The sequence below is a fragment of the Oncorhynchus kisutch genome, linkage group LG13 (genome assembly GCF_002021735.2).
Source record: "Oncorhynchus kisutch isolate 150728-3 linkage group LG13, Okis_V2, whole genome shotgun sequence".
In the NCBI taxonomy this organism is placed as follows: domain Eukaryota; kingdom Metazoa; phylum Chordata; class Actinopteri; order Salmoniformes; family Salmonidae; genus Oncorhynchus; species Oncorhynchus kisutch.
The window spans coordinates 64,747,251-64,773,004 of NC_034186.2; the positions used below are offsets into that span (position 1 = coordinate 64,747,251).

General features: G+C 42.6%; 2 protein-coding genes across 3 annotated transcripts in view; one reads left to right on the top strand and one right to left on the bottom strand.

Annotated features, from left to right (window-relative positions):
- The first annotated feature begins 4,638 nt into the window (after positions 1-4,638).
- On the top strand, positions 4,639-22,701 carry flot1b (flotillin 1b). Of its 2 annotated transcripts, none has more exons than XM_020497892.2 (12): positions 4,639-4,734; positions 7,868-7,929; positions 8,718-8,793; positions 9,155-9,245; positions 9,374-9,517; positions 10,106-10,225; positions 10,513-10,761; positions 11,004-11,185; positions 17,322-17,367; positions 18,342-18,479; positions 18,759-18,923; positions 19,040-22,701. In XM_020497892.2, the coding sequence occupies exons 2-12, from the start codon at positions 7,887-7,889 to the stop codon at positions 19,064-19,066; spliced, it is 1,281 nt and encodes a 426-aa protein (XP_020353481.1). In that variant the 5' UTR covers positions 4,639-4,734; positions 7,868-7,886; the 3' UTR covers positions 19,067-22,701. The 2 variants fall into 2 exon arrangements, with proteins under 2 accessions (XP_020353481.1, XP_020353482.1); XM_020497893.2 differs by having other exon boundaries at positions 4,712-4,811.
- The window catches only part of LOC109901691 (epithelial discoidin domain-containing receptor 1-like), a 94,041-nt gene continuing 88,498 nt past the window's right edge, over positions 20,212-25,754 (bottom strand). Inside the window, exon 21 of the mRNA XM_031838097.1 lies at positions 20,212-25,688. Coding sequence (XP_031693957.1) covers positions 25,548-25,688 — 141 coding nt within the window. The 3' untranslated portion in view covers positions 20,212-25,547. The remainder of the gene's footprint in view (positions 25,689-25,754) is intronic.

Sequence of the window (25,754 nt, forward strand, 5' to 3'; positions counted from 1 at the left end):
AGTAGGGTCTCTACTAACCAAATGTGTAGTTTTGGATGGGATTGTGTCGTACATACCCAGCAACACACCTTTAAATAGTCTGGTACTATCCCATGGTTCTGAAATCATTGCACAAAAATGAACAAAAACATATTTTTACTAGTTAAATGTAATTAATATTTAACCAGGCTATTAAGACACAGCATAATCAATCACACATTCTGAACAGCAATGGAGAAATGTATTTACAAGTTGTTGGCCAATATGTGATTCTTATCTATTAAGGTTTGCAGTATACAGCAAAGGCATAGTACTATTACTTAGTTTTAAAAAATTATAACAAAGACAATATTATTTACAAGCTATATTGTCATGATTATGGATCAAGGTCAGCAAAGGGTCTTTTTGAAGAGTTAAAATGTACTACAGGAGACAACAAGGCTACATGGCTAACAGTACACAGTATAATGAAGCTTTCAGAATGACAATGGAGAACATTCTTTTCAAGTTATAGGCCTCTATGTTTAGCTTTTTCTATCAAGGTTAGCAGTATACATTAAAGGTATATTAACCACGTTTTCTAAACCAATAACAGAGACAAGATTTAATGATAATACATAATACAGAGAGGTGTTTATTATCTATCAAGGTCAGTAATCATTTTCTGTAGAGTGTAAAATGTATTAAGTAGTAATTCTCTCTCTGATAACTCATATAAAACATACTCGCCCATGCCATTGTGACAAAGCCTATTCACATTGCCCTCTAATGAGACAACTTTAGAGAATACACATAAACACCACAATTACTACCGTCTGACTGTTTCTAAAATAGGGACACTGATGAGGAAATTCATAGTTTAGTGTCACAACCACCACAAATTCATGCACTGCCAGAAACTGTAATGCCAGTGTCACGGATCCCCCCCGTACTGCTGTTCATACCGTTCACCAGCTCCGGAGGTCTACCTCACCGTCCTTCTAGGTGTCACTGAACTGGATCATTACCCCCAACCCCGGACTGTCTTGTCTCATTACATACACCTGGTTCCCATTCCCCCTGCTTAATATGTGTCTGTATGTGCCCTCTGTTGATTATTGTCCCATGTCTATTGAGCTTGTGAGTATATGTGCTCTGTAGTATCAGCTTTCGCGCTACGTGTTATTGGGCACTTGTTATTACGGGTCTCGTCCCGTATATTATTTAGAGGTTTACACCTCGCTATTTTATTTGGTTTTACATTCCTTTTATGTGTGTTGGGCTTCGTCGTATTCATGATGTACTTTATTTTGGGTGGAGAAATAAAACCTTCTATTACGTATTCCTGTGCCTGTCTCCTATCATTATACAGCGACAGCCAGGTAGTTCTGAAGTGGAAGTAGTTTATCCTTTCTTTTTGGCTTAAGGGCTCCACCATTGTAATGCAATTACTGCTGTTAACTATATGTTGCATATCTATGGCTATAACTGTCCAATGTGATTAAGTTCACAGGCACACCCATGCTCAAAAGTCACCAATTGTGCACCATTTCAGGCACTTTTGGCCTAATCTCTTTTGCTGTCACAAATCAGACTCTGTAATTCCTGACTTGTTAAAGAGGCAAGGGACACTAACACATTGATCCTTCAAATGTGACTTCAAAAGATCCCTCATGGCAATTATTTTATCCTTAAACCCCTTGTCATTGCTTAATAATCCGCTTTAGTAGGTGGCGGTGGAAGAGTTACAGTTGCCTTTGGAATAGGAAGTTTAGAGCTAGATGAGTCACTCTTTGTGCATTTGTCAGAGCACAGATCCTTTTCTTCAGAAAGACAGAAATATACTACTTTTTCACTTATGATACCAGATCGAACACAGCTTGCGCCAGGAGTTCTTGGACCTTCTCTAGGGTAATACCATGTATTACGTTGAAGAGAAAGAAGTGCGTGAAGTACAGAGTCACCAGTACTCAGTATTAAACCTGTTGCTCAGCACAAGAGACCCATTTAAGTTTTCCAGACTGAGGAATTCCAATAACATATATTTGAAGTGTTTTAAATATAACCTACACAATAGCTTTTAACATGCCACTATTTATGTACACTTTTAAAAGATGTTGGTATAAATAATACAGTATGTCAAATTATCCATTTATTTTTTCAGAGGTGGTTGCAATGTCACACCCTGATCTGGTTCACCTCCTTGTGTCTCCACCCCCTCCAGGTTTCGCTGGTGTATATATCCCTGTCTTGTTTGCCAAGTCAACCAATGTTTTTCCTTGCTCCTATTTTTCCCCAGTCTGTTTGTTTCTACTAGTCCTCCTGGTTCTGACCCTCGCCTGTGACTCCGAACCTGCTTTCCTGACTACCAGCCTGCCTAGCCCCTTGTACTGTTTTGGACTCTGATCTGGTTTCTGACCCCTGCCTGACCTCGAGACTGCCTATCGTCTGGTACTGTTTGGACTCTGACCAGGTTTATGAACTCTCGCCTGTCCCCGACCTACCTTTGCCTACTCCCTTTGTTATAATAAATATCAGAGCTCTAACATCTGCCTCCTGTGTCTGCATTTGGGTCTCGCCTTTTGCCCTTATATGCAATGCAGTGAAAAACAGTTGTACTGCACTAAAGTGCAAAACAAATTGATATTCCCAAATGTAGTATGTCTTTGCAGGGGGACTTGTGATCGTGCTGCCATTATATCCTATTGCTAGGAGAATGGTAATCCTCTGGACTGGGTCCAGAGTGAGGGCTGGAGATGGAGACATTTCCATATCATAGGGTGGGGATCAATTATATTTCCATTCATACCCCATTCACGAAGTGTATTGAATTTGTACTTATGAACAAACCACTAAATTACTACTTATGAACATTACATTTACCCTAGCTCTGTGTAATTTCATTTTTTTTTGGGGGGGGGGGGGAGTCCAACTGAAGGTGTCATTAAAAAATGCATCCTATCCCCAACATTAACAAATATTTTCACATGACCCACCCCTTGTACTGTAAAAGAAATTGCACACCCCCCCTCGTAGAATTAAATCATGTTTACTACTAAAACTGTGGCTGTGTTAATCAATGTGGATATCGACTTTGCCGCGTCAGCATACTTTTGTGGCACAGTTACCTTGTCCGAGAGATTTACATGTTGACCAAAACGTCATCCCAGGGTAAGCCCTTATTCCTGTTTGACCGCTAGATTTATGGTTATTATGATGCCTCCACTGTGGGACCCTATAGTCTACATGAGATTATTATTGCATCGATCATGTCACCAGAATAAGACACTTGATATTTATTGATAGGAGCATCGAGATCATCACTGTGAACATTCACCACCCGGTGAATTTCACCAATTTATTTCATCTGTAGCCTAATAAACTGAATGCATTGCCATGTTATTACATGTCTTATCTGACATGTACTTCACTCCCATAAGAAGGCTGGAAACCTGTGCTCTGTTAATCAAATTACATTTTCACTGCAGCCTAAAGTATAATTTTGTACTCACTTAAACAATAATGCAATGTAGGCTAGTCTATGTAGGATCATTGTATTGTCCCTTAACAAGAATAATAGGGGAGCTTTTTGAGCTGCGTGTCTCATGTCTTTACTGTTCAAATCAAATTGTATTTGTCACATGTGCCAAATACAACACTGTAAAATGCTTATTTACTAGCCCTTAACCAACAATGTAGAGTAAAACAAAACAAAAGTTTGCTAAATAGACTATAGGAAAAATAGTAACACAAACTAATAATGAGGGTATATACAAAGGTACCAGTACCGAGTCAATGTGGAAGGGTATGGGGTAATTGAGGTAATATGTACATGCAGGAAGGGGTAAAGTGACAATGCATAGATAAATAGAGGGTAGCAGCAGCATGGGTGTGTGTGTGGCGTCATCAATATGCAGTGTGTGTTGGAGTGTCAGTGTAGTATGTGTGGTTAGAGTCCAGTGAGTGTACCTCGAGCCTGTGCAAGAGACTCAGTGCAAAACAATAAGAATAAAACACGGGGGTCAATGCAAATAGTTTCATGTACAATGATACACCTTGCCTCTCCTCTGCCGATCAGCTATTCATAGTTTTTCTTGTGGGTTTATATTGAAAATTGATCCAGCTTTGAATGCTTTTATGTGTGGTATGATTGCTAGTTAGCTTATTGCAGATCTTGAGAAATTATCCACCTTCCACTACTGTTACTATGAATGGTGGACAGAAGACAGACTAGTAGACTATATTGACCTGTGGTAGTAAAAGTTAGCATCCCGAAAAGCATAGTGTATAAGGGAAGTACCAAAATACCTTAATGTAGGGGAGGTGCATGCAAGCAGATGAGGAAATGTGGCTAGGATAGAAGAACTAATGCAAAAGAGCGAATGTAAACCAGGGAAAAATGCACTACCCTCCCCTGTGCCCAATAAAAATTTTAAAAACACTCCCCAAAGCAAAAGGTTTGACCAGGGAAAAATTCACTACCCTCTCCTGTGCCCAATAAAATAAAATAAAAACACTCCCCAAAGCAAAAAGTTAGACCAGGGGAAAAATGCACTACCCTCCCCTGTGCCCAATAAATAAAAAAACAACTCTCCCCAAAGCAAGAAGTTTGACAACCCCCCCGCTCTCTAGGTGAAGAATGTCTACAGTTTGACCACCAGAGGGCGTTATTTCCACTATACTCTAACGGGGGCGTGGTCAGCATTTGCTCACCATTAAGTCACGTTAAGTAACATTTTGTTGCAATTCCAGTATTTGAGCCAGTCGTCAAGTCAGGTAAATCGGAGTATATTGAAACCCTCTTGAGTGTACACGACGATTTATGAAAACATATCTTTAGGGAGAATCGATTGGTATGTACAGTGGGCAAGATAAAAAATATTTGTTTCTTTTTTTGTGGTTGTTATGGACCTAGCTAGCGTAACGTAAATATGTGATTTTCACCCAGCAAGCTTAAACTAGCATACTAGCTAATTTGGTTGAGGCGGGGGCATAGTTGCAAGTTAGCTAGCTACGCACTTGACTGTGTTTAGACTTTGCTGGGATTTGAGAGAAATATAATCTTTGCTGTGGTTCACAGGGAGTGATGTGAAGCCGTGAGACAGAATAGGGTGGGTCAGTCAGTATGGGTGACAGCACATGGCAAAAGTAAATGCACTAACTAACGTTAGCTATCTGCTGTATTTAACGTTCACATTGTTGACGTAACTAGCTAGTTATAGTTTCTCTACTGTCTCTGGTTACTATCTCTGTGGTAACTATGTAGCTAGCTGTAACATATTGGCAGACGGTAACTATTATAATGTAACTTCCGGCATAAGCCATGGATTCACGAACGACACTGTTGGAGGATCCACATGGCTAATTTAACCTCTCATCAATCTGCTTAGATCCAAGATCAGATGGAGCGCCTCTGTCCCATTCTGCCAAATAACGTTCTCTCTAAACTGTAGTCTGTTGTACACCCACCCAGACTGTCACTTTTGCACTGCTTTTTCTCAGCAAAAGTACTAACCACAAAAGTAACTGCCATCTAATTACCACAACACATTCTCTGTTATTCCACTGGCTTGTACATTTCGTTATAAACAGGAAGTAAAGTACAGTGAGGGAAAAAAGTATTTGATCCCCTGCTGATTTTGTACGTTTACCCACTGACAAAGAAATGATCCTTCTATAATTTTAATGGTAGGTTTATTTGAACAGTGAGAGACAGAATAACAACAACAAAAATCCAGAAAAACGCATGTCAAAATTGTTACAAATTGATTTGCATTTAAAAAATAAAGAATGTTTTACCCCCTTTTCTCCCCAATTTCTTGGTATCCAATTGTTAGTAATTATTATCTTGTCTCATCGCTACAACTCCCGTACGGGAGAGACTAAGGTCAAAAGCCATGCGTCCTCCGAAACACAACCCAACCAAGCCGCACAGCTTCTTAACACAGCGCGCATCCAACCCGGAAGCCAGCTGCACCAATGTGTCGGAGGGTACACCGTGCACCTGGCGACCTTGGTTAGCGTGTACTGCGCCCGGCCCGCCACAGGAGTCGCTGGTGCGCGATGAGACAGGCCAAACCATCCCTAACCCCGGACGACACTAGGCCAATTGTGCGTCGCCCCACGGACCTCCGGGTCGCGGCCGGCTGCGACAGAGCCTGTGAGCCTGAGTCTCTGGTGGCACAGCTAGCGCTGCAGTGCCCTAGACCACTGTGCCACCCGGGAGGCCCTGATTTGCATTTTAATGAGGGAAATAAGTATTTGACCCCCTCAATCAGAGATTTCTGGCTCCCAGGTGTCTTTTATACAGGTAACGAGCTGAGATTAGGAGCACACTCTTAAAGGGAGTGCTCCTAATCTCAGTTTGTTACCTGTATAAAAGACACCTGTCCACAGAAGCAATCAATCAATCAGATTCCAAACTCTCCACCATGGCCAAGACCAAAGAGCTCTCCAAGGATGTCAGGGACAAGATTGTAGACCTACACAAGGCTGGAATGGGCTACAAGACCATCGACAAGCAGCTTGGTGAGAAGGTGACAACAGTTGGTGCGATTATTCGCAAATGGAAGAAACACAAAATAACTATCAAACTCCCTCGGCCTGGGGCTCCATGCAAGATCTCACCTCGTGGAGTTGCAATGATCATGAGAACGGTGAGGAATCAGCCTAGAACTACACGGGAGGGGATCTTGTCAATGATCTCAAGGCAGCTGGGACCATAGTCACCAAGAAAACAATTGGTAACACACTATACCGTGAAGGACTGAAATCCTGCAGCGCCCGCAAGGTCCCCCTGCTCAAGAAAGCACATATACATGCCCGTCTGAAGTTTGCCAATGAACATCTGAATGATTCAGAGGACAACTGGGTGAAATTGTTGTGGTCAGATGAGACCAAAATGGAGCTCTTTGGCATCAACTCAATTCGCCGTGTTTGGAGGAGGAGGAATGCTGCCTATGACCCCAAGAACACCATCCCCACCGTCAAACATGGAGGTGGAAACATGCTTTGGGGGTGTTTTTCTTCTAAAGTGACAGGACAACTTCACCGCATCAAAGGGACGATGGACGGGGCCATGTACCGTCAAATCTTGGGTGAGAACCTCCTTCCCTCAGCCAGGGCATTGAAAATGGGTCGTGGATGGGTATTCCAGCATGACAATGACCCAAAACACACGGCCAAAGGCAACAAAGGAGTGGCTCAAGAAGAAGCACATTGAGGTCCTGGAGTGGCCTAGCCAGTCTCCAGACCTTAATCCCATAGAAAATCTGTGGAGGGAGCTGAAGGTTCGAGTTGCCAAACATCAGCCTCAACCTTAATGACTTGGAGAAGATCTGCAAAGAGGAGTGGGACAAAATCTCTCCTGAGATGTGTGCAAACCTGGTGGCCAACTACAAGAAACGTCTGATCTCTGTGATTGCCAACAAGGGTTTTGCCACCTAGTACTAAGTCATGTTTTGCAGAGGGGTCAAATACTTATTTCCCTCATTAAAATGCAAATCAATTCATAACAATTTTGACATGTTGTTATTCTGTCTCTCACTGTTCAAATAAACCTACCATTAAAATTATAGACGGATCATTTCTTTGTCAGTGGGCAAATGTACAATGTTTGAGGCTCCACACTCCTGTACCAGATCGGATGAACAAGTAACTGTCAGACACAACTTGAGGCACTAGGCCTACTTCATCACTTATATTTACATTTGAAACATTATTTTAATTGTAGCTCTAAGATCTCAAGGCTATGTTTTACATGTATGATTACTGTGTTATTGACCTACTAGACCTAAACTGTTTGGAATTAGAACTAGCAGCAAAACACTAGTACTAACCCAGGGAGTCTTGAAAGATTAGGCCAACCAAGTGGAGACTGTCTAATGACGTTGACAATCGTCTCTAACAGCTTTTAGGTCCAAATCAAGATGTTTCACACATGTGGACCCAATGAAGCCATGGTGGTGTCTGGTAAGATGTTTCGTTTTACCTGTTAATATTTATTAACATAATCTTACATGACACAATACAGAACCCAAAAAAAAAACAGGTTGGGCAATCTACACAACCTTACCCCCATCGCCCTACATGGCCCAATATTGTTATGACTCTTCTTGAAACTGTAATAGGCCTATGTTTACTGTATGTGATTGTTTACAGTACAAGTAACAGAAAACGTAATGAAGTGACATGTGATTCACTTTGGCCTATCATGAAGTGTCATGTGATACCATTGAGTAACTCTGGGCCACTTTCAGTTGTCAAACTTTGTTGATAGAAAAGTCATTAATAGAGCCAACATGATTCCTTGATCGACATGTCGGAGAGGCAAGTTTGTTCTATGTTACATATTTCTATCTAAATGTTCCAAATCGTCATGTCCTGCTGAACATGCCCGGATGTCAGTGTGTAGTAAACCAGGACAGGAATCTGTAATCAGGTTCAGCTCAAACCGTACAGTATTTTGTTTACATTTTACAATACCAGCTGTCGATAGGCTAGCTCCTCACTTACATTGTATTATATGGAATGTGGTGCTGCAATGTAGTCCTATATGTAGGCAAATTGATGTCATAGACTCAGTGTACATGACATCTTAATTGTGTGCAGTACTGTGTTGACAGAGAGTACAGCCTAATGTAATCTCATCTCTCTCATACTTTCAAATAAGCCACTCTTTTAGAATATACTAAGGCTACACTTTTTACCTTTCTTTGTCAAAGACTGATTGCCCTCTCTCTCCTTCGCTTCTCCTCCAGGCTTTGGTCGTTCCCCTCCTCTAATGATCGCTGGAGGAAGAGTGTTTGTCCTCCCCTGTATTCAACAGATCCAGAGGTGGCTGTCTCTCCCTCTCCTTCTTTCAGTTATCTATCCATCTGTTCATCTGTCCAGGTTGCATTCAGGGATTCTATTAATGTATAGAGAGAAAGGCCCCATAGTCCCTGTGTATTCTCTACTGTTACTGTAACGTTAGTGGTTAAATGAGTAAGCCTATATAAATGCCAGGCTACTATTTTAAGCTTATAATGCAACACAATGTGGCATTTGTAGCCTCCACCTGTAGTCGTGGTTACTCTCTCTGTATGGCTCATTTTCTCCTCCCTCTCGCTATCCCCCTTTCTATTCTCATTGTACTTTCCCTCTTTGAACCACATACCCCCTTCTCTCTCTCTCTGTGTCTCTCGGTGTTTGTTAGGATCACTCTGAACACCCTGACTCTGAATGTGAAGAGTGATAAGGTGTACACCCGTCATGGAGTGCCCATCTCTGTCACGGGCATCGCCCAGGTATGGACTTAGAAATCATCCCCTAGCCCCTACACACTTTGTGTACATGTGAAAGTATTCTGATTGGATAGGTATAATTGACCTCACAGGTCAAATAGGAATTCCATATAACCTATAACCTCTGACAGGTGAAGATCCAGGGTCAGAACAAGGAGATGCTGGCCACGGCCTGTCAGATGTTCATGGGGAAGTCTGAGGCTGAGGTCTCCAACATCGCCCTGGAAACACTGGAGGGGCACCAGAGGGCCATCATTGCCCATCTGACTGTTGAGGTAGGCTACACACCGCACCATGTCCTGATAAAGGGCATGTGTTGCCTCTGGTGCCCTTTTCTCTTCCTAAAGGAGTGACTTGGTCTTTTGAATTGACTTGCTGAATGTCTCACTGACTTCTAGCTACAAGCCATAGCTTGTTTTTCCTCATTGTTGACCTTTCTCATGACTTACTTAAAATGCTGGCAAACCTGCCTGGAAACTCAGAGCAATAATGGATTATAGTTATTATAATGTATGTAATAACAAGTCTCCTTTTCATTCCCAAGGTCTGTTGTTTTACTTCCCGTGTAGCTCTGGCTGATCTCCTCTGTATGCTACAGGTCCCCCCCTTGTAGATACAGAAATACTAGAAGGGACAAAGCCCCTCAGACTAGGCCAATTTGACAGGAACACTCATGGGTACACTCGTTATGGCTGGTCCACCCTTATCCCCCTCTTTTCCTGTGTGGCTCAGTTAGTAGAGTATGGGGCGTGCAATGCTGGGGTTCATAGGTTCGATCTGGGGCCACCAAAACGAAAATGTGTAAAAGTGACTGCTAAATGGCAATTATATTATTTCTTGTTATGAATGTCTTTTCCCTGTAGGAGATCTACCAGGACCGTAAGAAGTTTTCTGAGCAGGTGTTCAAGGTGGCCTCCTCTGACCTGGTCAACATGGGCATCGGCGTGGTCAGCTACACGCTCAAAGACGTTCACGACGACCAGGTTTGTTCTCTCTGACAAATATACAGCGATGTTACACTATGAAATTCCTGCACAGAAATACTTGTTTACTGTTCTGTTTATGTTCGTAGCCAGTTTATAGTAGCAATAAGTCCCAAGGTGGTGTGGTAAATTGCCAATATTCCACGACTAAGGGCTGTTCTTGCACGATGCGAAGGGGAGTCCCTGGATACAGCCCTTAGCTGTGATATATTGGCCATATCAGCCAATCACATGCTGGACCCAAACTACCATGTTTCTAATAATAATAATGACACTGTCTCTGTCAGGACTACCTCAACTCCCTGGGTAAAGCTAGGACAGCTCAGGTGCAGAAAGATGCCAGGATCGGAGAGGCTCAGTACAAACGAGACGCGGTGATCCGTGAGGCCCAGGCCATGCAGGAGAAGGTGTCGGCCCAGTATCTGAATGAGATCGAGATGGCCAAAGCTCAGAGAGACTACGAGCTGAAGAAGGCCTCCTACGACTACGAGGTCAACACCAAGAAGGCAGAGTCTGAGATGGCTTATCAGCTGCAGGTATCCTGCCACCAAACTCTGGGCCGTGCAATGATCCTCTCATTCAGATGCTCAACACAGCCGAGGCAGTGTGTCGTGTTCTAATAATGGAAAATATTCACGTTTATTTACACAGGGCAGAATCCTAACTTGAGATATGAGCATTCAAATTCCCCCCACTGCCATCACTTTTGATGTAAAGTGTCTCAGTGTTTAAAAAAAAATGTGTTTGTTAAATCCGTTGTGTTATTGGGGTTATGTAGGTGGCGAAGACGAAGCAGCGGATTGAGGAGGAGACGATGCAGGTGAAGGTGGTGGAGAGGTCTCAGCAGATCATGCTGCAGGAGCAGGAGATCACCCGCAAGGAGATGGAGCTGGAGGCCACGGTGAAGAAGCCTGCTGAGGCAGAGAGATACCGTCTGGAGAGACTGGCTGAGGCAGAACGGTATGTTACATTACCCAGGGCTTCGTTGAGAAACGTTTTGTACACACACTAAATATGCCCCAAAAAATTTGCCAGTTTTTATGCAAAATTTGCCCCAAAAATGCGACAGCTTTTACGCAAAAGTTGTCAGTTGTAAAAAGGAAACTTGAGGTGAGAATGTACTTCTCCTCCTGCAGACCATTAGTACACAACGTTTCTAGTGGTTGAAGTATTGCATTGCTAAAAGGCAAAGGTAACCTTGTGCAAATGGAGAATATACAGTTGAAGTCGGAACTTTACATACACTTAGGTTGGAGTCATTAAAACACGTTTTTCAACCACTCCACAAAGTTCTTGTTAACATACTATAGTTTTGGCAAGTTGGTTATTAAGTCATTTTTCCAACAATTGTTTACAGACAGATTATTCTTATAATTCACTGTATCACAATTCCAGTGGGTCAGAAGTTTACATGCACTAAGTTGACTGTGCCTTTAAACAGCTTGGAAAATTCCAGAAAATTGTCATGGCTTTAGAAGCTTCTGATAGGCTAATTGACATCATTTGACTCAATTGGAGGTGTACCTGTGGATGTATTTCAAGGTCTACCTTCAAACTCAGTGCCTCTTTGCTTGACATCATGGGGAAATCAAAATAAATCAGCTCAAGACCTCAGACAAAAAATTGTAGACCTCCACAAGTCTGGTTCACCCTTGGGAGCAATTTCCAAACGCCTGAAGGTACCACGTTCATCTGTACAAACAATAGTACGCAAGTATAAACAGCATGGGACCACGCAGCCGTCATACCGCTCAGGAAGGAGACCAGTTCTGACTCCTAGAGATGAATGTACTTTGGTGTGAAAAGCAGACCACCATAGTCCCTATGCCCTTGAACACAAAGGCAACCTGCCTAAATGACTACAGACCCGTAGCACTCACGTCCATAGCCATGAAGTGCTTTGAAAGGTTGGTAATGGCTCACATCAACACCATTATCCCAGAGACCCTAGACCCACCCTAATTTGCATACTGCCAAAACAGATCCACAGATGATGCAATCTCTATTGCACTCCACACTGCCCTTTCCCACCTGGACAAAAGGAACACCTATGTGAGAATGCTATTCATTGACTACAACTCAGTGTTCAACACCATAGTGCCCTCAAAGCTCATCACTAAGCTAAGGATCCTGGGACTAAACACCTCTCTCTGCAACTGGATACTGGACTTCCTGATGGGTCGCCCCCAGGTGGTGAGGGTAGGTAACAACACATCTGCCACGCTGATCCTCAACACTGGAGCTCCACGGGGGTGCGTGCTCAGTCCCCTCCTGTACTCCCTGTTAGAGGTCAACCGATTAATCAGAATGGCCGATTTCAAGTTTTCCTAACAATCGGAAATCTGTATTTTTGGACACCGATTTTTGCCGTAAAAAAAACAAGATATATATATATATATATATATATATATATTTTTTTACACCTTATTTAATTAGGCAAGTCAGTTAAGAACACATTCTTAGTTTCAATGACTGCCTAGGAACGGTGGGTTAACTGCCTTTTTCAGGGGCAGAATGACCTTGTCAGCTCTGGGATTCAATCTTGCATCCTTACGGTTAACTAGTCCAACGCTCTAACCACCTGCCCCTCATTGCACGCCACGAGGAGCCTGCCTGTTTCGCGAATGCAGTAGAAGCCAAGGTAAGTTGCTAGCTAGCATTAAACTTATCTTATAAAAAACAATCAATCATAATCACTAGTTAACTACACATGGTTGATGATATTACTAGTTTATCTAGCGTGTCCTGCGTTGCATATAATGGATGCAATGCAGGGGGATGATTTAACAAAAGCGCATTTGTGCAACGATTGTGCTTTTTTTGCGACTGTACCTAACCATAAACACCAATGCCTTTCTTAAAATCAATACACAGAAGTATATATTTTTAAACCTGCATATTTAGCTAAAAGAAATCCAGGTTAGCAGGCAATATTAACCAGGTGAAATTGTGTCACTTCTCTTGCGTTCATTGTACGCAGAGTCAGGGTATATGCAACAGTTTGGGCAGCCTGGCTCATTGCGAACTAATTTGCCAGAATTTTACGTAATTATGACATAACATTGAAGGTTGTACAATGTAACAGGAATATTTAGACTTAGGGATGCCACCCTTTAGATAAAATACGGAACGGTTCCGTATTTCACTGAAAGAATAAACGGTTTGTTTTCAAAATGATAGTTTCTGGATTCAACCATATTAATGACCTAAGGCTCGTATTTCTGCGTGTTATTATGTTATAATTAAGTCTATGGTTTGATAGAGCAGTTTGACTGATTGATGGAAGGCAGCAGCAGGCTCGGAAGCATTCATTCAAACAGCACTTTCGTGCCTTTTGCCAGCAGCTCTTCGCAAGCACAGCGCTGTTTATGACTTCAAGCCTATCAACTCCCGAGATTAGGCTGCCAATACTAATGGTGTAACCGATGTGAAATGGCTAGCTAGTTAGCGGGGTGTGCGCTAAAAGCGTTTCAAACGTCACTCTCTCTGAGACTTGGAGTGGTTGTTCCCCTTGACGCTGCTTCGAGGGTGGCTGTTGTCGATGTGTTCCTGGTTCGAGCCCAGAAAGGGGCGAGGAGAGGGACAGAAGCTATACTGTTACACTGGCAATACTAAAGTGCCTATAAGAACATCCAATCTTCAAAGGTATATGAAATACAAATGGTATAGAGAGAAATAGTCCTATAAATACTATATTAACTCATGTTAAAAGGAACCACCAACTTTCATGTGTTCTGAGCAAGGAACTTAAATGTTATTGGCACATATTGCACTTTTACTTTCTTCTCCAACACTTTTGTTTTTGCATTATTTAAACCAAATGGAACATGTTTCATTATTTATTTGAGGCTAAATTGATGTTTTTATTGATGTTCTTATATTAAGTTAAAATAAGTGTTTATTCAGTATTGTTGTAATTGTCATTATTACAAATAATTTTTGATTTTTTTATCGGCCGATTTAATCGGCATCAAAAAAAAATTGGGGGAGGGGGTCCTCCAATAATCGGTATCGGCGTTGAAAAATCATAATCGGTCGACCTCTACTCCCTGTTCACCCATGACTGCATGGCCAGGAACGACTCAAACACCATCATTAAGTTTGCAGACGACACAACAGTGGTAGGCCTGATCACAGACAACGACAAGACAGCCTATAGGGTGGAGGTCAGAGACCTGGCTGTGTGGTGCCAGAATAACAACCGATTTCCCCCAACGTAGCCAAGACTAAGGAGATGATTGTGGACTACAGGAAAAGGAGGACCAAGCACGTCCCCATTCTTATCGACGGGGCTGTAGTGGAGCAGTTCCTCGGTGTCCACATCAACAACAAACTAGAATGGTCCAAGACAGTTGTGAAGAGGGCCCGACAAAGCCTACTCCCCCACAGGAAACTAAAAAGATTTGGCATGGGTCCTGAGAACCTGAAAAGGTTCTACAGCTGCAACATCGAGAGCATCCTGACTGGTTGCATCACTGCCTGGTATGGCAATTGCTCGGCCTCTGACCACAAGGCACTACAGAGGGTAGTGCGTACGGTAGCTGCCTGCCATCCAGGACCTCTACACCAGGCGGTGTCAGAGGAAGGCTCTAAAAATTGTCAAAGACTCCAGCCACCCCAGTCATAGACTGTTCTCTCTACTACCGCATGGCAAGCGGTACCGGAGTGCCAAGTCTAGGACAAAAAGGCTTCTCAACAGTTTTTACCCCCAAGCGATAAGACTCCTGAACAGATAACCAAATGGTTACCTGGACTGTGTGCCCCCCCCCCCAAACCCTATTTTACGCTACTCTCTGTTCATCATATATGCATAGTCACTTTAACCATATCTACATGTACAGTGGGGCAAAAAAGTATTTAGTCAGCCACCAATTGTGCAAGTTCTCCCACTTAAAGATGAGAGGCTTGTAATTTTCATCATAGGTACACTTCAACTATGACAGACAAAATGAAAGAGAAAAAAATCCAGAAAATCACATTGTAGGATTTTTGTCTGTCATAGTTGAAGTGTACCTATGATGAAAATTACAGGCCTCATCTTTTTAAGTGGGAGAACTTGCACAATGGGTGGCTAACTAAATACTTTTTTGCCCCACTGTACATTCTACCTCAATCAGCCTGACTAACCGGTGTCTGTATGTAGCCTCGCTACTTTTATAACCCCCTTTTTTGCACTATTAGTTAGAGCCTGTAAGTAAGCATTTCGCTGTAAGGTCTACACCTGTTGTATTCGGCACGTGATAAATACATTTTTATTTGAAAAGTGCAAATCAATTCCAGAACAACAGCAAAAGACTTTGTGATGATGCTGGAGGAAACGGGTACAAAAGTATCTATATCCACAGTATAATGAGTCCTATATCGACAACCTGAAATACCGCTCAGCAAAGAAGAAGCCACTGCTCCAAAACCGCCATAAAAAAGCCAGACTACTGTTTGCACCTATACATGGGGACGAATATTGTACTTTTTGGAGAAATATCCTCTGGTCTGATGAAACAAAAATATTATCTTTTTACTATAATGACCATCGTTATGTTTTGAAGGAAAAAGGGGGAGGCTTGCAAGATGAAGAACACCATCTCAACTGTGAAGCACCGGGGTGGCAGCATCATGTTGTGGGTGTGCTTTGCTGCAGGAGGGACTGGTGCACTTCACAAAATAGATGACATCATGAGGAAGGAACATTATGTGGATATATTGAAGCAACATCTCAAGACATCAGTCAGAAAGTTAAACTTTGGTCGCATATGGGTCTTCCAAATGGACAATGACCCCAAGCATACTTCCAAAGATGTGGCAAAATGGCTCAAGGACAACGAAGTCAAGGTATTTGAGTGGCCATCACAAAGCCCTGACCTTAATCCTATAGAACATTTGTGGGCAGAACTGAAAAAGCGTGTGCGAGCAAGGATGCCTACAAATCTGACTCTGTTACACCAGCTCTGTCAGGAGGAATGGGCCAAAATTCTCCCAACTTATTGTGGGAAGCTTGTGGAAGGCTACCCGGAACGTTTGACCCAAGTTAAACAATTTAAAGGCAATGCTATCAAATACTAATTGAGTGTATCTAAACTTCTGACCCACTGGGAATGTGATGAAAAAATTAATAATTATTTATACTATTATTCTGACATTTCACATTCTTAAAATAAAGTGGTGATCCTACCTGACCTAAGAAAGGGAATTTTTACTAGGATTAAATGTCAGGAATTGTGAAAAACTGAGTTTAATTGTATTTGACTAAGGTGTATGTAAACTTCCGACTTCAACTGTATGATGATACTCTTATTCATAACTAAAAAAACAAGTAGCTAAATATAATAACAAGATGCAATCATTTGCTGTTATTTTTGCATTCTAAAATAATGATCATTGCAGAATAAATTCCTAATTTTCTGGTCATGAGTTCATATTCCTGAAGTAGCCATACAACAAATTACAATGAGCACAGCTCTCATTTTTAATTGGACTTATTAGATGGGCTATTATAATTTAAAAAGTTTGCTCTAGCTAGCCTATGCATCCAACAGGGAGCACAGTTTATAACAGACAGTTGATTTGAGTCTCTGGTTGATGTTTTTAAGTGTGTAGGCTACTGCTGTTAGTAACCCTACTGTAATTGTCATTTTTTTCCCAGTTAAACCATGTTTCAGAATTTGTTCAAACAATCTGTTTACAGGTCCACAACCATTTGCAATTGTTTCTTTCAGAAACGGTCAGATACACCCCCTTTCAGAAACGGTCAGATACACCCCCTTTCAGAAACGGTCAGATACACCCCCTTTCAGAAACGGTCAGATACACCCCCTTTCAGAAACGGTCAGATACACCCCCTCCAGGACATTTGATCAAGTTCACCACTATTTCCTTTACATAATGCTTTGACTTAATTCCAATACTTCTAATGTATACAGCAAAATAAGGCCCTATTGTCGCCATAAAAGGGGAATGATGGGGGTATGTCAGCACTGGGGGTATGTTCTGTTCTGTAGTAGTTACAGTGAGTCCTGTTAAACTAAGGAAGAGACTTTTCTAGTGCTCCAACATTTGCTCTGTTCAACTCAAACGGTCTCTGTCCTTCTCTCTTTCACAGTGCACAGCTCATCATGGAGGCTGAGGCAGAGGCAGAGTCCATCAGAGTGAGTTCAGCAGCACCTCCTCGATCACTCCCCTCCACTCTCCTGTCACTCCTGTTATCAGTCTCTTCACCCCCAGTACAATAGCTGTCTGAAATGCCTCCTGTCCTAGCTTCTCCCCTGACAGCCTGGCCTTTCCACCCTCTCATTCATCCACTCGCTCTCTTTTTCTCCCTCCCCTCTCTCCATATTGAGGTTGGTGTTCTCTGTTCCTCTTCCTGTCTCTATTCTAACTTCCTTGTCTCCTACTTTGTATGCATCGCTTACTTGCCTTAATTTAACCTTACTTTAGGATAAGTTCTCTCTCTTTCTTCCTGTTTCATATATTATACACATCCTTATTAATCAGTCTTATTATCAGTCCATTTCACATTTGGATATATTTTTCATAGCACAACCACCCACCTGTGTCTTGCGGGCCACAAACAGGCAAGTAACGACACAGTACAACAGTGGTGTGCAGAACGGCAACTCTGAAAGCACAACTCGCCGGTCCTTGTCACGGATTGGCTACTGCAGCAGACGACCACACTGGGTTCCACTCCTTTCAGCTAAAAACAAGAAGTGGCTCCAGTGGGCACGCGATCACCAACACTGGACAGTTGAGGAGTGGAAAAACATTGCCTAGCTCAATGAATCCCGGTTCCTGTTGCGTCATGCTGATCGCAGAGTCAGGATTTGGCATAAGTAGCATGAGTCCATGGCCCCTTCCTGCCTGGTGTCAACAGTACAGCCTGGAGGGGGTGGTGTAATGGTGTGGGGAATGTTTTCTTGGCACAAGTTAAGTCCCTTGATACCAGTTATTGAGCAACGTTTCCATGCCCCAAATAATTCAGGCTGTTCTGGACCCTCCCGGTACCGGATGTACCTAATAAACTGGCAACTGAGTGTGTTCTTATTTTTTCTTCTGTGTATATACACCCTTTGGTTATTTGAACTATGTGTTCTCTCTCCTTGTCTCTGTCCTGTCTGTGTAGATGAGGGGCGATGCTGAGGCGTTTGCTCTGGAGGCTAAGGGTCGTGCCGAGGCAGAGCAGATGGCTAAGAAGGCTGAGGCCTTTAAACAGTACGGGGAGGGAGCCATGGTGGACATGCTGCTGGAGAAACTACCACTGGTCAGTCACACTGAGAGCAGGACTGGTTCTACTAGAGAATGGGAGGGTGCATGGATAGGGAGAAGGATTGATGGGAAAGTGATTCAGTAGATGGAGAGTTTAAGCAGATGGATGGAGAGATGAAGAGATTGGATGGATAAATGGTCAGATTCAGTGGATATGAGGATAGATGGATGACAGATTGATTAGATGACAGATGGACATGTAGTGTAGTGTTACTGCAGTCCTGTCTGCTGCTGTTCTCTTCCTGAAGCTGCCATCACTCCTCCTGTCCTATAGATAGCAGAGGAGATCAGCAGGCCCCTCTCCATGGCCCAGAAGGTTACCATGGTTTCCAGCGGTGGGGGTGAGGTGGGCGCTGCCAAGCTGACCGGAGAGGTTCTGGACATCATGACCAGACTACCAGCTGCTGTGGAGAAACTCACTGGAATCAACATCTCACAGGTCTGTGTAATGCGTGTGTGGAAGAGAGAGGAACATAGTATTTGTGTGTGCATATACAGTATGTGTATGTGAACTTATTTGTCGACAAACACTGACATTCTCTCCCCTTTCCACAGGTTGGCCTGTCCACCCGAATGGGCTGAGAATGGAGCCCAGTGACTGAGACAGCCTGCACCGTCAGACCAGGAACTCCATACTGCCTCCTTGTGCCTATAATTACTATTCCCTAGTGTAGTTGTCTGTCTATGTCTGCATGCCTGTCTGCATGCCTGTGTTAGCACGGTAGTCTTTCTTAGAGCATGTGTCAGCACTCTCATTGGCACTGATCTGAAACAAAGGATGGGTCAAAGCTGTATGTTGTAGGCCTACTGTGGGAGTTTGTGTCTCCTGGTCATTCATATCTCTGTTAGATCAGCTTGGATGAAGGAAAGGAAAGCACTTTGGGCTAGCATGACACAGCCTTAGTAGTTCTGGTAGCAACGAGCCTCTTTTCCCTGTCCGTTATTCAGTGTGTTTTAATCACTGCTTCAAGCCTGCCTTTCTGTCTCCCTCTTACAGGTTTGGGTCCATATAAACTGTTCCACTGTCACATAGTTGTTTTAGTTGTAATTCATAGAGTATTATTTCATTGGGATGTGGTTGAGAAAGGATATTTCATTCTCTTTGTTGTTCATAGGAAATAATCGTGTCAGTATGAGGTTTGTTAGTTGATTGTTTTGTCGACATTTGCAGTTGTTCTAAGGTAGTCTGTCTTGTTCTGAGCATGGTTGGCTAGCTAGTTGCTATTAATTGCTTTGCAAATTAAGAAGAAATGCTCTTTACTTTCACTGTGGACATTTCTTCATTTTAGCTAATTGTAGTACTGGTAGTCATGATATTAAACATGTTCTACCTGCTTATGGATTCTAGTACCTCTGTCTACCAACTTATGGACAGTGCTTTTCCACTATGTGCTCCCTTGACAGTAGATCCTAGATCAGTCTACTGATATCTCTAGCCCTCTAGAATGGCCAGTGCCTTGTGTTTTAAAGTCTAATGAATCATATCAATACAAGCCATATTACAGTAGAAGCCAAGTTGCATGCAGATAATGCTGATTTGTGATCTTTTTGCCATGACCCTGCCATATGTGTGGGATGAAATCACAAACTATATGATGGGTTGGCACTAAACCTCTTTTCTCTGTTGGTACAATACTGGCATAGACACAATCAATGGAGTACTGAATTTGATGGTACCTAATCTAATTTTCCATAGCAAAAAAAAAAACAAGGAACTACATATTCTCTGTTACTAAAGTGTTGTTTATCCAACAGACAGATTGTCATGTACACCATTATGGCTTAGTTCCAGTGTTTCTAAACCCTAGACTTATTAGACAGGCCTTCGCTCAGAGCTTCTACTGTGCTATAACTGTATAAAGGTGGAGATTTTCTGTGAAGTGATTGGAAGGAAGGAAGGAAGTAAGTGGGTGGGAGGAGGGAGGGAGCGAGCGGACTGGGGTTTTCCTGCTGAAGACTAACCTCCGAGGTCTCTTTATCTAGGTCCGGTGTACTGTCAGTCACGTGGATGTGCTGTTTGAGGTGAAGTTGTGTGTAGGAGAGGGGAATGGCGAAACTAGCCGGGGTGCCAGTCTGTTTCTGCTCTCTTGTCAACTCCTTATCGAATTGTCAAGCCAAACATTTTTCCCTTAACAATGTCAATGGAACAGGCAAAAGCACAACCAGACCTGGGACCAGGCTACAGACACTACTATAGTGGAGTTTCATGTATGGTCCAGTGGGGTAGACAGGCACCTTCTATAGACTGGAGTAGACGATATACATTTTAATCAGATGTGTTGATTAATCAGGAGCTATCCTTTTGTATCGTAATCTTGTCATTAGGTCTTATTGGTCTTATTTTTCCAGATTTTCTATGTGGTGCTGATCACATCCCTGCTGTAGTATAAGGTTTGTTAGGGACTGGTTCTATACCATAGAAATAGAATCCTTCTGTGTTCTATACCACCACTCAGGATTCTAGAAGCTACTTCTCTGTAGCTGATTGTAATTCCCCAAAGCTTACATGCTCTCTGGCTGTCTATGCATTTTGTTACCGTCAAGTGCCTGACTAAGTTGAAAGATTCCCATTTTTCTCTGAACCTAAAGGCTAAACTTTCACCCCACGTTAAACATTGTGACAACCTATAGAGGCAGGCTATGTTCTAAAGATATTAATGAAAACCAATTTCACCAAAACAATACTACTGCTTTCACTTATGCACACACCTGTATATTATGTCATAATGTCAATGATTTGTGACTTTTAACCTTTTTCTGTCCTGTAGCTGCTCTTAGTTAAATATGATTTCTGTGCTTGTATTTCCGTCTATGCTTTGTTGACTTGCCAAGATAATGCCTGGCCTTCCATGTACAGTGGCTTGCGAAAGTATTCACCCCCCTTGACATTTTTCCTATTTTGTTGCCTTAAAATCTGGAATTTAAATAGATTTTGGGGGGGGGTTTACACATGACTACCACTTTGAAGATGCAATTTTTTTTTATTGTGAAATAAGACAACTGAACTTGAGCGTGCATAACTATTCACCCCCCCAAAGTCAGTAGTTTGTAGAGCCACCTTTTGCAGCAATTACAGCTGCAAGTCTCTTGGGATATGTCTCTATAAGCTTGGCACATCTAGCCACTGGGATTTTTGCCCATTCTTCAAGGCAAAACTGCCCCAGCTCCTTCAAGTTGGATGGGTTCCGCTGGTGTACAGCAATCTTTAAGTCATACCACATATTCTCAATTGGATTGAGGTCTGGGCTTTGACTAGGCCATTCCAAGACATTTAAATGTTGCTTTAGCAGTATGCTTAGGGTCATTGTCCCAGTCTCAAATCTCTGGAACACTGAAACAGGTTTCCCCTCAAGAATTTCCCTGTGTTTAGCACCATCCATCATTCCTTCAATTCTGACCAGTTTCCCAGTCCCTGCTGATGGAAAAACATGGTGTTCTCTGGGTGATGAGAGGTGTTGGGTTTGCACCAGACAGTGTTTTCCTTGATGGACAATTTTAGTCTCATCTGACCAGAGAACCTTCTTCCATATGTTTGGGGAGTTTCCCACATGCCTTTTGATGAACACCTAACATGTTTGCTTATTTTTGTTTCTTTAAGAAATGTCTTTTTTCTGGCCACTCTTCCATAAAGCCCAGCTCTGTGGAGTGTACGGCTTAAAGTGGTCATATAAACAGATACTCCAATCTCCACTGTGGGGCTTTGCAGCTCCTTCAGGGTTATCTTTGCTCTCTTGTTACCTTTCTGATTAATACCCTCCTTACCTGGTCTGTGAGTTTTGGTGCCATATTCTTTCAATTTTTTTACAATGGATTTAAATGGTGCTCTGTGGGATGTCTTAAAGTTTTGGATATTTTTATATAATTCAACCCTGATCTGTACTTCTCCAACTTTTCCCTGACCTTGGTCTTCGTGGTGTTGATGTTATTTAGGGGCTTCATAACAAAGGGGGTGAATACATATGAACACACCACTTAATTTCTTTACATTTTTTTAAGCAAGTTATTTTTTAAATTTCACTTCACCAATTTGGACTATTTTGTGTGTCCATTACATGACATCCATTTCAATTACAGGTTGTAATGCAACAAGATAGGAAAAACACCAAGGGGGATAAATACTAGTGCAAGGCACTGTAGTGTAAACTTTGAATTGAAGTGCACTAAGTTATGAAATTATTGTAACATTTCTATAAACACAAACGCTCTTTCCTAACTCACCCTTTGTCCTCTACATGTGTTGTTTCTTCAGTGTGTGTGTTTTAATGACAAAACATTCTTCCTGGCTTTATTTGAAAAGGTTAACTTTATTAAAACTACAAAAATAAACACAATGAATTATAATGGCATCAAGGTAAGGTAGCAAGCTTTCTACAGAGGAACAAAAAGAGACCCCAACTGTAACAAAGAAATTCCATATATTAGACAACAAAATAAAAATTCTGTCCTTTGAAGATGAACCTGATGACGTGTACATATTCTAAGACAAAGGATGACAGCATCACTGACAACAAGGAGATTCTAAGTACATATACAGGAAATATATATACACATATGGGTTTAGTTGGGCTACAGTGTATCAAAAAAGGTCAAGCGAGACACACATTCATATGGCACCACCATTCGCACTCATTCAATCAGTAAACAAGGATTATTTGATCATCTTGATTAAGCCTGACACATTATGCAGAACTACACTCAGTGAGGCAGAGTCTACCACGGGCAGCTTATGTTGGGATAATGTAGATGAAAGGTTACTGACAAACTAGAAAGCTTTGGATACAGTTGTTAGTGCTCCTCTTCTCATGAGTGTTAAATCCGTTGTGATTGACGTTTTAACCATTCGGTCTGATCGTTTCCCTATTGCTGGGTATCTATGTAACACTGGCAGAAAGCATTTGGTGTGCTCTACCTTTCCTCATAATGCAGACAGAGGTTTTCCAAACCTCTATTTTCCTCCTTGACAACACCTTTTATGAGGCAGTTCTATTTGAACAACAATCCACTGAAATGAATCATGAATACATGATCAATTTTAAGATGATAAATCACAAGACACTGACCTGTTTTTCTGTTTAGAACTACATCTATTTTGACCAGCAATGCCATGTTGGACTGCTATCGGTTCTAACACCAAGGGGATACAGACATGATACTGTTGGGGGAGCTACTCAAAGTGTCGTTAATTAGTTGTTCAACTACAAGTACTGTAACTATGCCCCAAGACTGGCCAAGACTGTGCAGGTATTGGGGCGTGCGGCCAGAAACAGCCTTTAAAGTGCAGCTGGTAGTGTATTGGACATATACATGAACCTCCTTTCTGCATCTGGGTCACGGAGTCAGACCCAGCTCCGCTATCCATCGCTGGTAGAAAATCACATCGCTCACCTCACTTACACATGAAAATTGTCATTTACATAGATCAGCCCCCACTCCCGTCTAGTCGTCAATCCATCTGTCCATCTGTGTTATGCTGTTCCATCAGCTAGTAACCAATCACAACTGTCAGTTTCACATGTGATGTCACAGCACAGACAGTGTTGTCTGTCTTTTAGTGTGTGTTGCTGTGGGCTATACTATTCCAGCTCCCATAAGGAAGGATGTCTCTGTTCTGTTAAGTTCAAATCTCATTGGTTGTAGCCGTTCACAGTGCACCTCCCCTACTGTACCTGTTCTCTCAGGCAGTGAGGCTCACGTCACGTGACACCAGTCAGTTCTCTCTGGCTCCGGAAGTCCAAAGGGTTTCAGTTTGGAGGTCTGGTAGAGTAACAACCACACACTTCCTGTCCTGGAAAGAGTCATCGAGTCCAGATCAGTTCACATCAGTCCAGTATAACTCCATAGTTACAGCTCAGAGTGGATCAGTTGTGAGAGATATGAGTGAGACTGCAGAATGAAAGGCGGTGTGGTGAGATACTGAGTTGGGTGGAGAGGGAGGCAGAATATAGTCACAACGCCAGCCTAGTCTGGGCTGAGCAGCTGACTGACTGACAGCATTGTGTGTGTGTGTCTAATGCCTGGTGTTACAGACTGCTGGTGGAACAGCTGTTGCTGTGTCTGCTACTGGCCTGTGTATGAGATACCATCATTAGGCCAGAGGAATATAATGCAATATTCAGCCACACTCGTCTGGTTCCATGAGACTAGAGACAACCTTAGACTGGGGTCTGGGAGGGAGGGTTTGGGGCTGGGAAGAACTGGGTTATATACTGATAACTAGTGAAATATACTGGGACATATATAGTACTAAGACAGTAAGACAGAACCTTGTGTGCAATTTCACCTCTGTGTGAAAAATGTGTGTGTACCGTTTTGAGATGGAGAAATGTTGACAGTATGAGAATATATATAGACCTTCACCAGTAACCCTAGCACATGATTTATACAAATACCAAAAACATTAGCAGGTCAAGTAATAAAATATCTATATAGGATGATGTGATAAGTTTATCCCAAAATGTTAATATGCTATTAAACTATGATCACATTTCAGAGTATTAATGTCTGACATTGATGCATAATCAGATTGGTATTGTTGATATTCTTTGAGAAACATTATTCAGCGTTACAAATTCATTTTAGCTTCATCTACATTACCAAGCATTGTCACATCTCCTCCCCATACGTCTTACAGCTTCCCTGTGTTCGCTAGCAGACCATTGACAGACCATCGGTGGTCCTGGAAGCACTATGCAGAATCAGACACCAACCCACCACCGCACCATCCATTGTGTTGTGTTACATTCTTATCAAGACGTTCTAGAGACTACTCAGGGGGGGGGGGGGGGGGGGGGGGGGGGTAAAGGGGTGTGGGTTGGGGTCTGTCTCGTGGGATGAAAAACCGAACCAGCGGTGTCTCAGCCCCATCCGCCCATCATTGAGAAATACAAAATATACAAGCAGGCACCCGTCCCTCTACTGCACACCTCTCCCTCTACACCTCCACCACTTCTACACACATCCCTCGCTCAAAGCACTCATCTCTACGATGAATGGCGGAATGAAGGTTGGAGGAGCCGTCTCTCATCCCCCTCTCTCCATCTCACTCTTCCATTCCTCTCTCTCTCTACACCATGTTCATGGCATCCTCTGTGAGGAAGGAGTGAATGTGGGCAAATGATGGGCGGAGCTTGCAGTCCCGGTTCCAGCAGCTCAGCATGAGGTCATAGAGACCCTGAGGACACACATCTGGCCTGCTCAGATACACCTGGGGATTGGGGGGAGGGGGGGACGATGACGACAAAGACAGAGGAGGGATGGGGGAGAAAGATAG

Coding starts and splice junctions, on each gene's coding strand:
- flot1b (XM_020497892.2), top strand. CDS start 7,887: ATGTTTCACACATGTGGACCCAATGAAGCCATGGTGGTGTCTG. Junction 8,794..9,154: donor TGTATTCAACAGATCCAGAG/GTGGCTGTCTCT, acceptor GGTGTTTGTTAG/GATCACTCTGAACACCCTGA. Junction 17,368..18,341: donor CAGAGGCAGAGTCCATCAGA/GTGAGTTCAGCA, acceptor CTGTCTGTGTAG/ATGAGGGGCGATGCTGAGGC.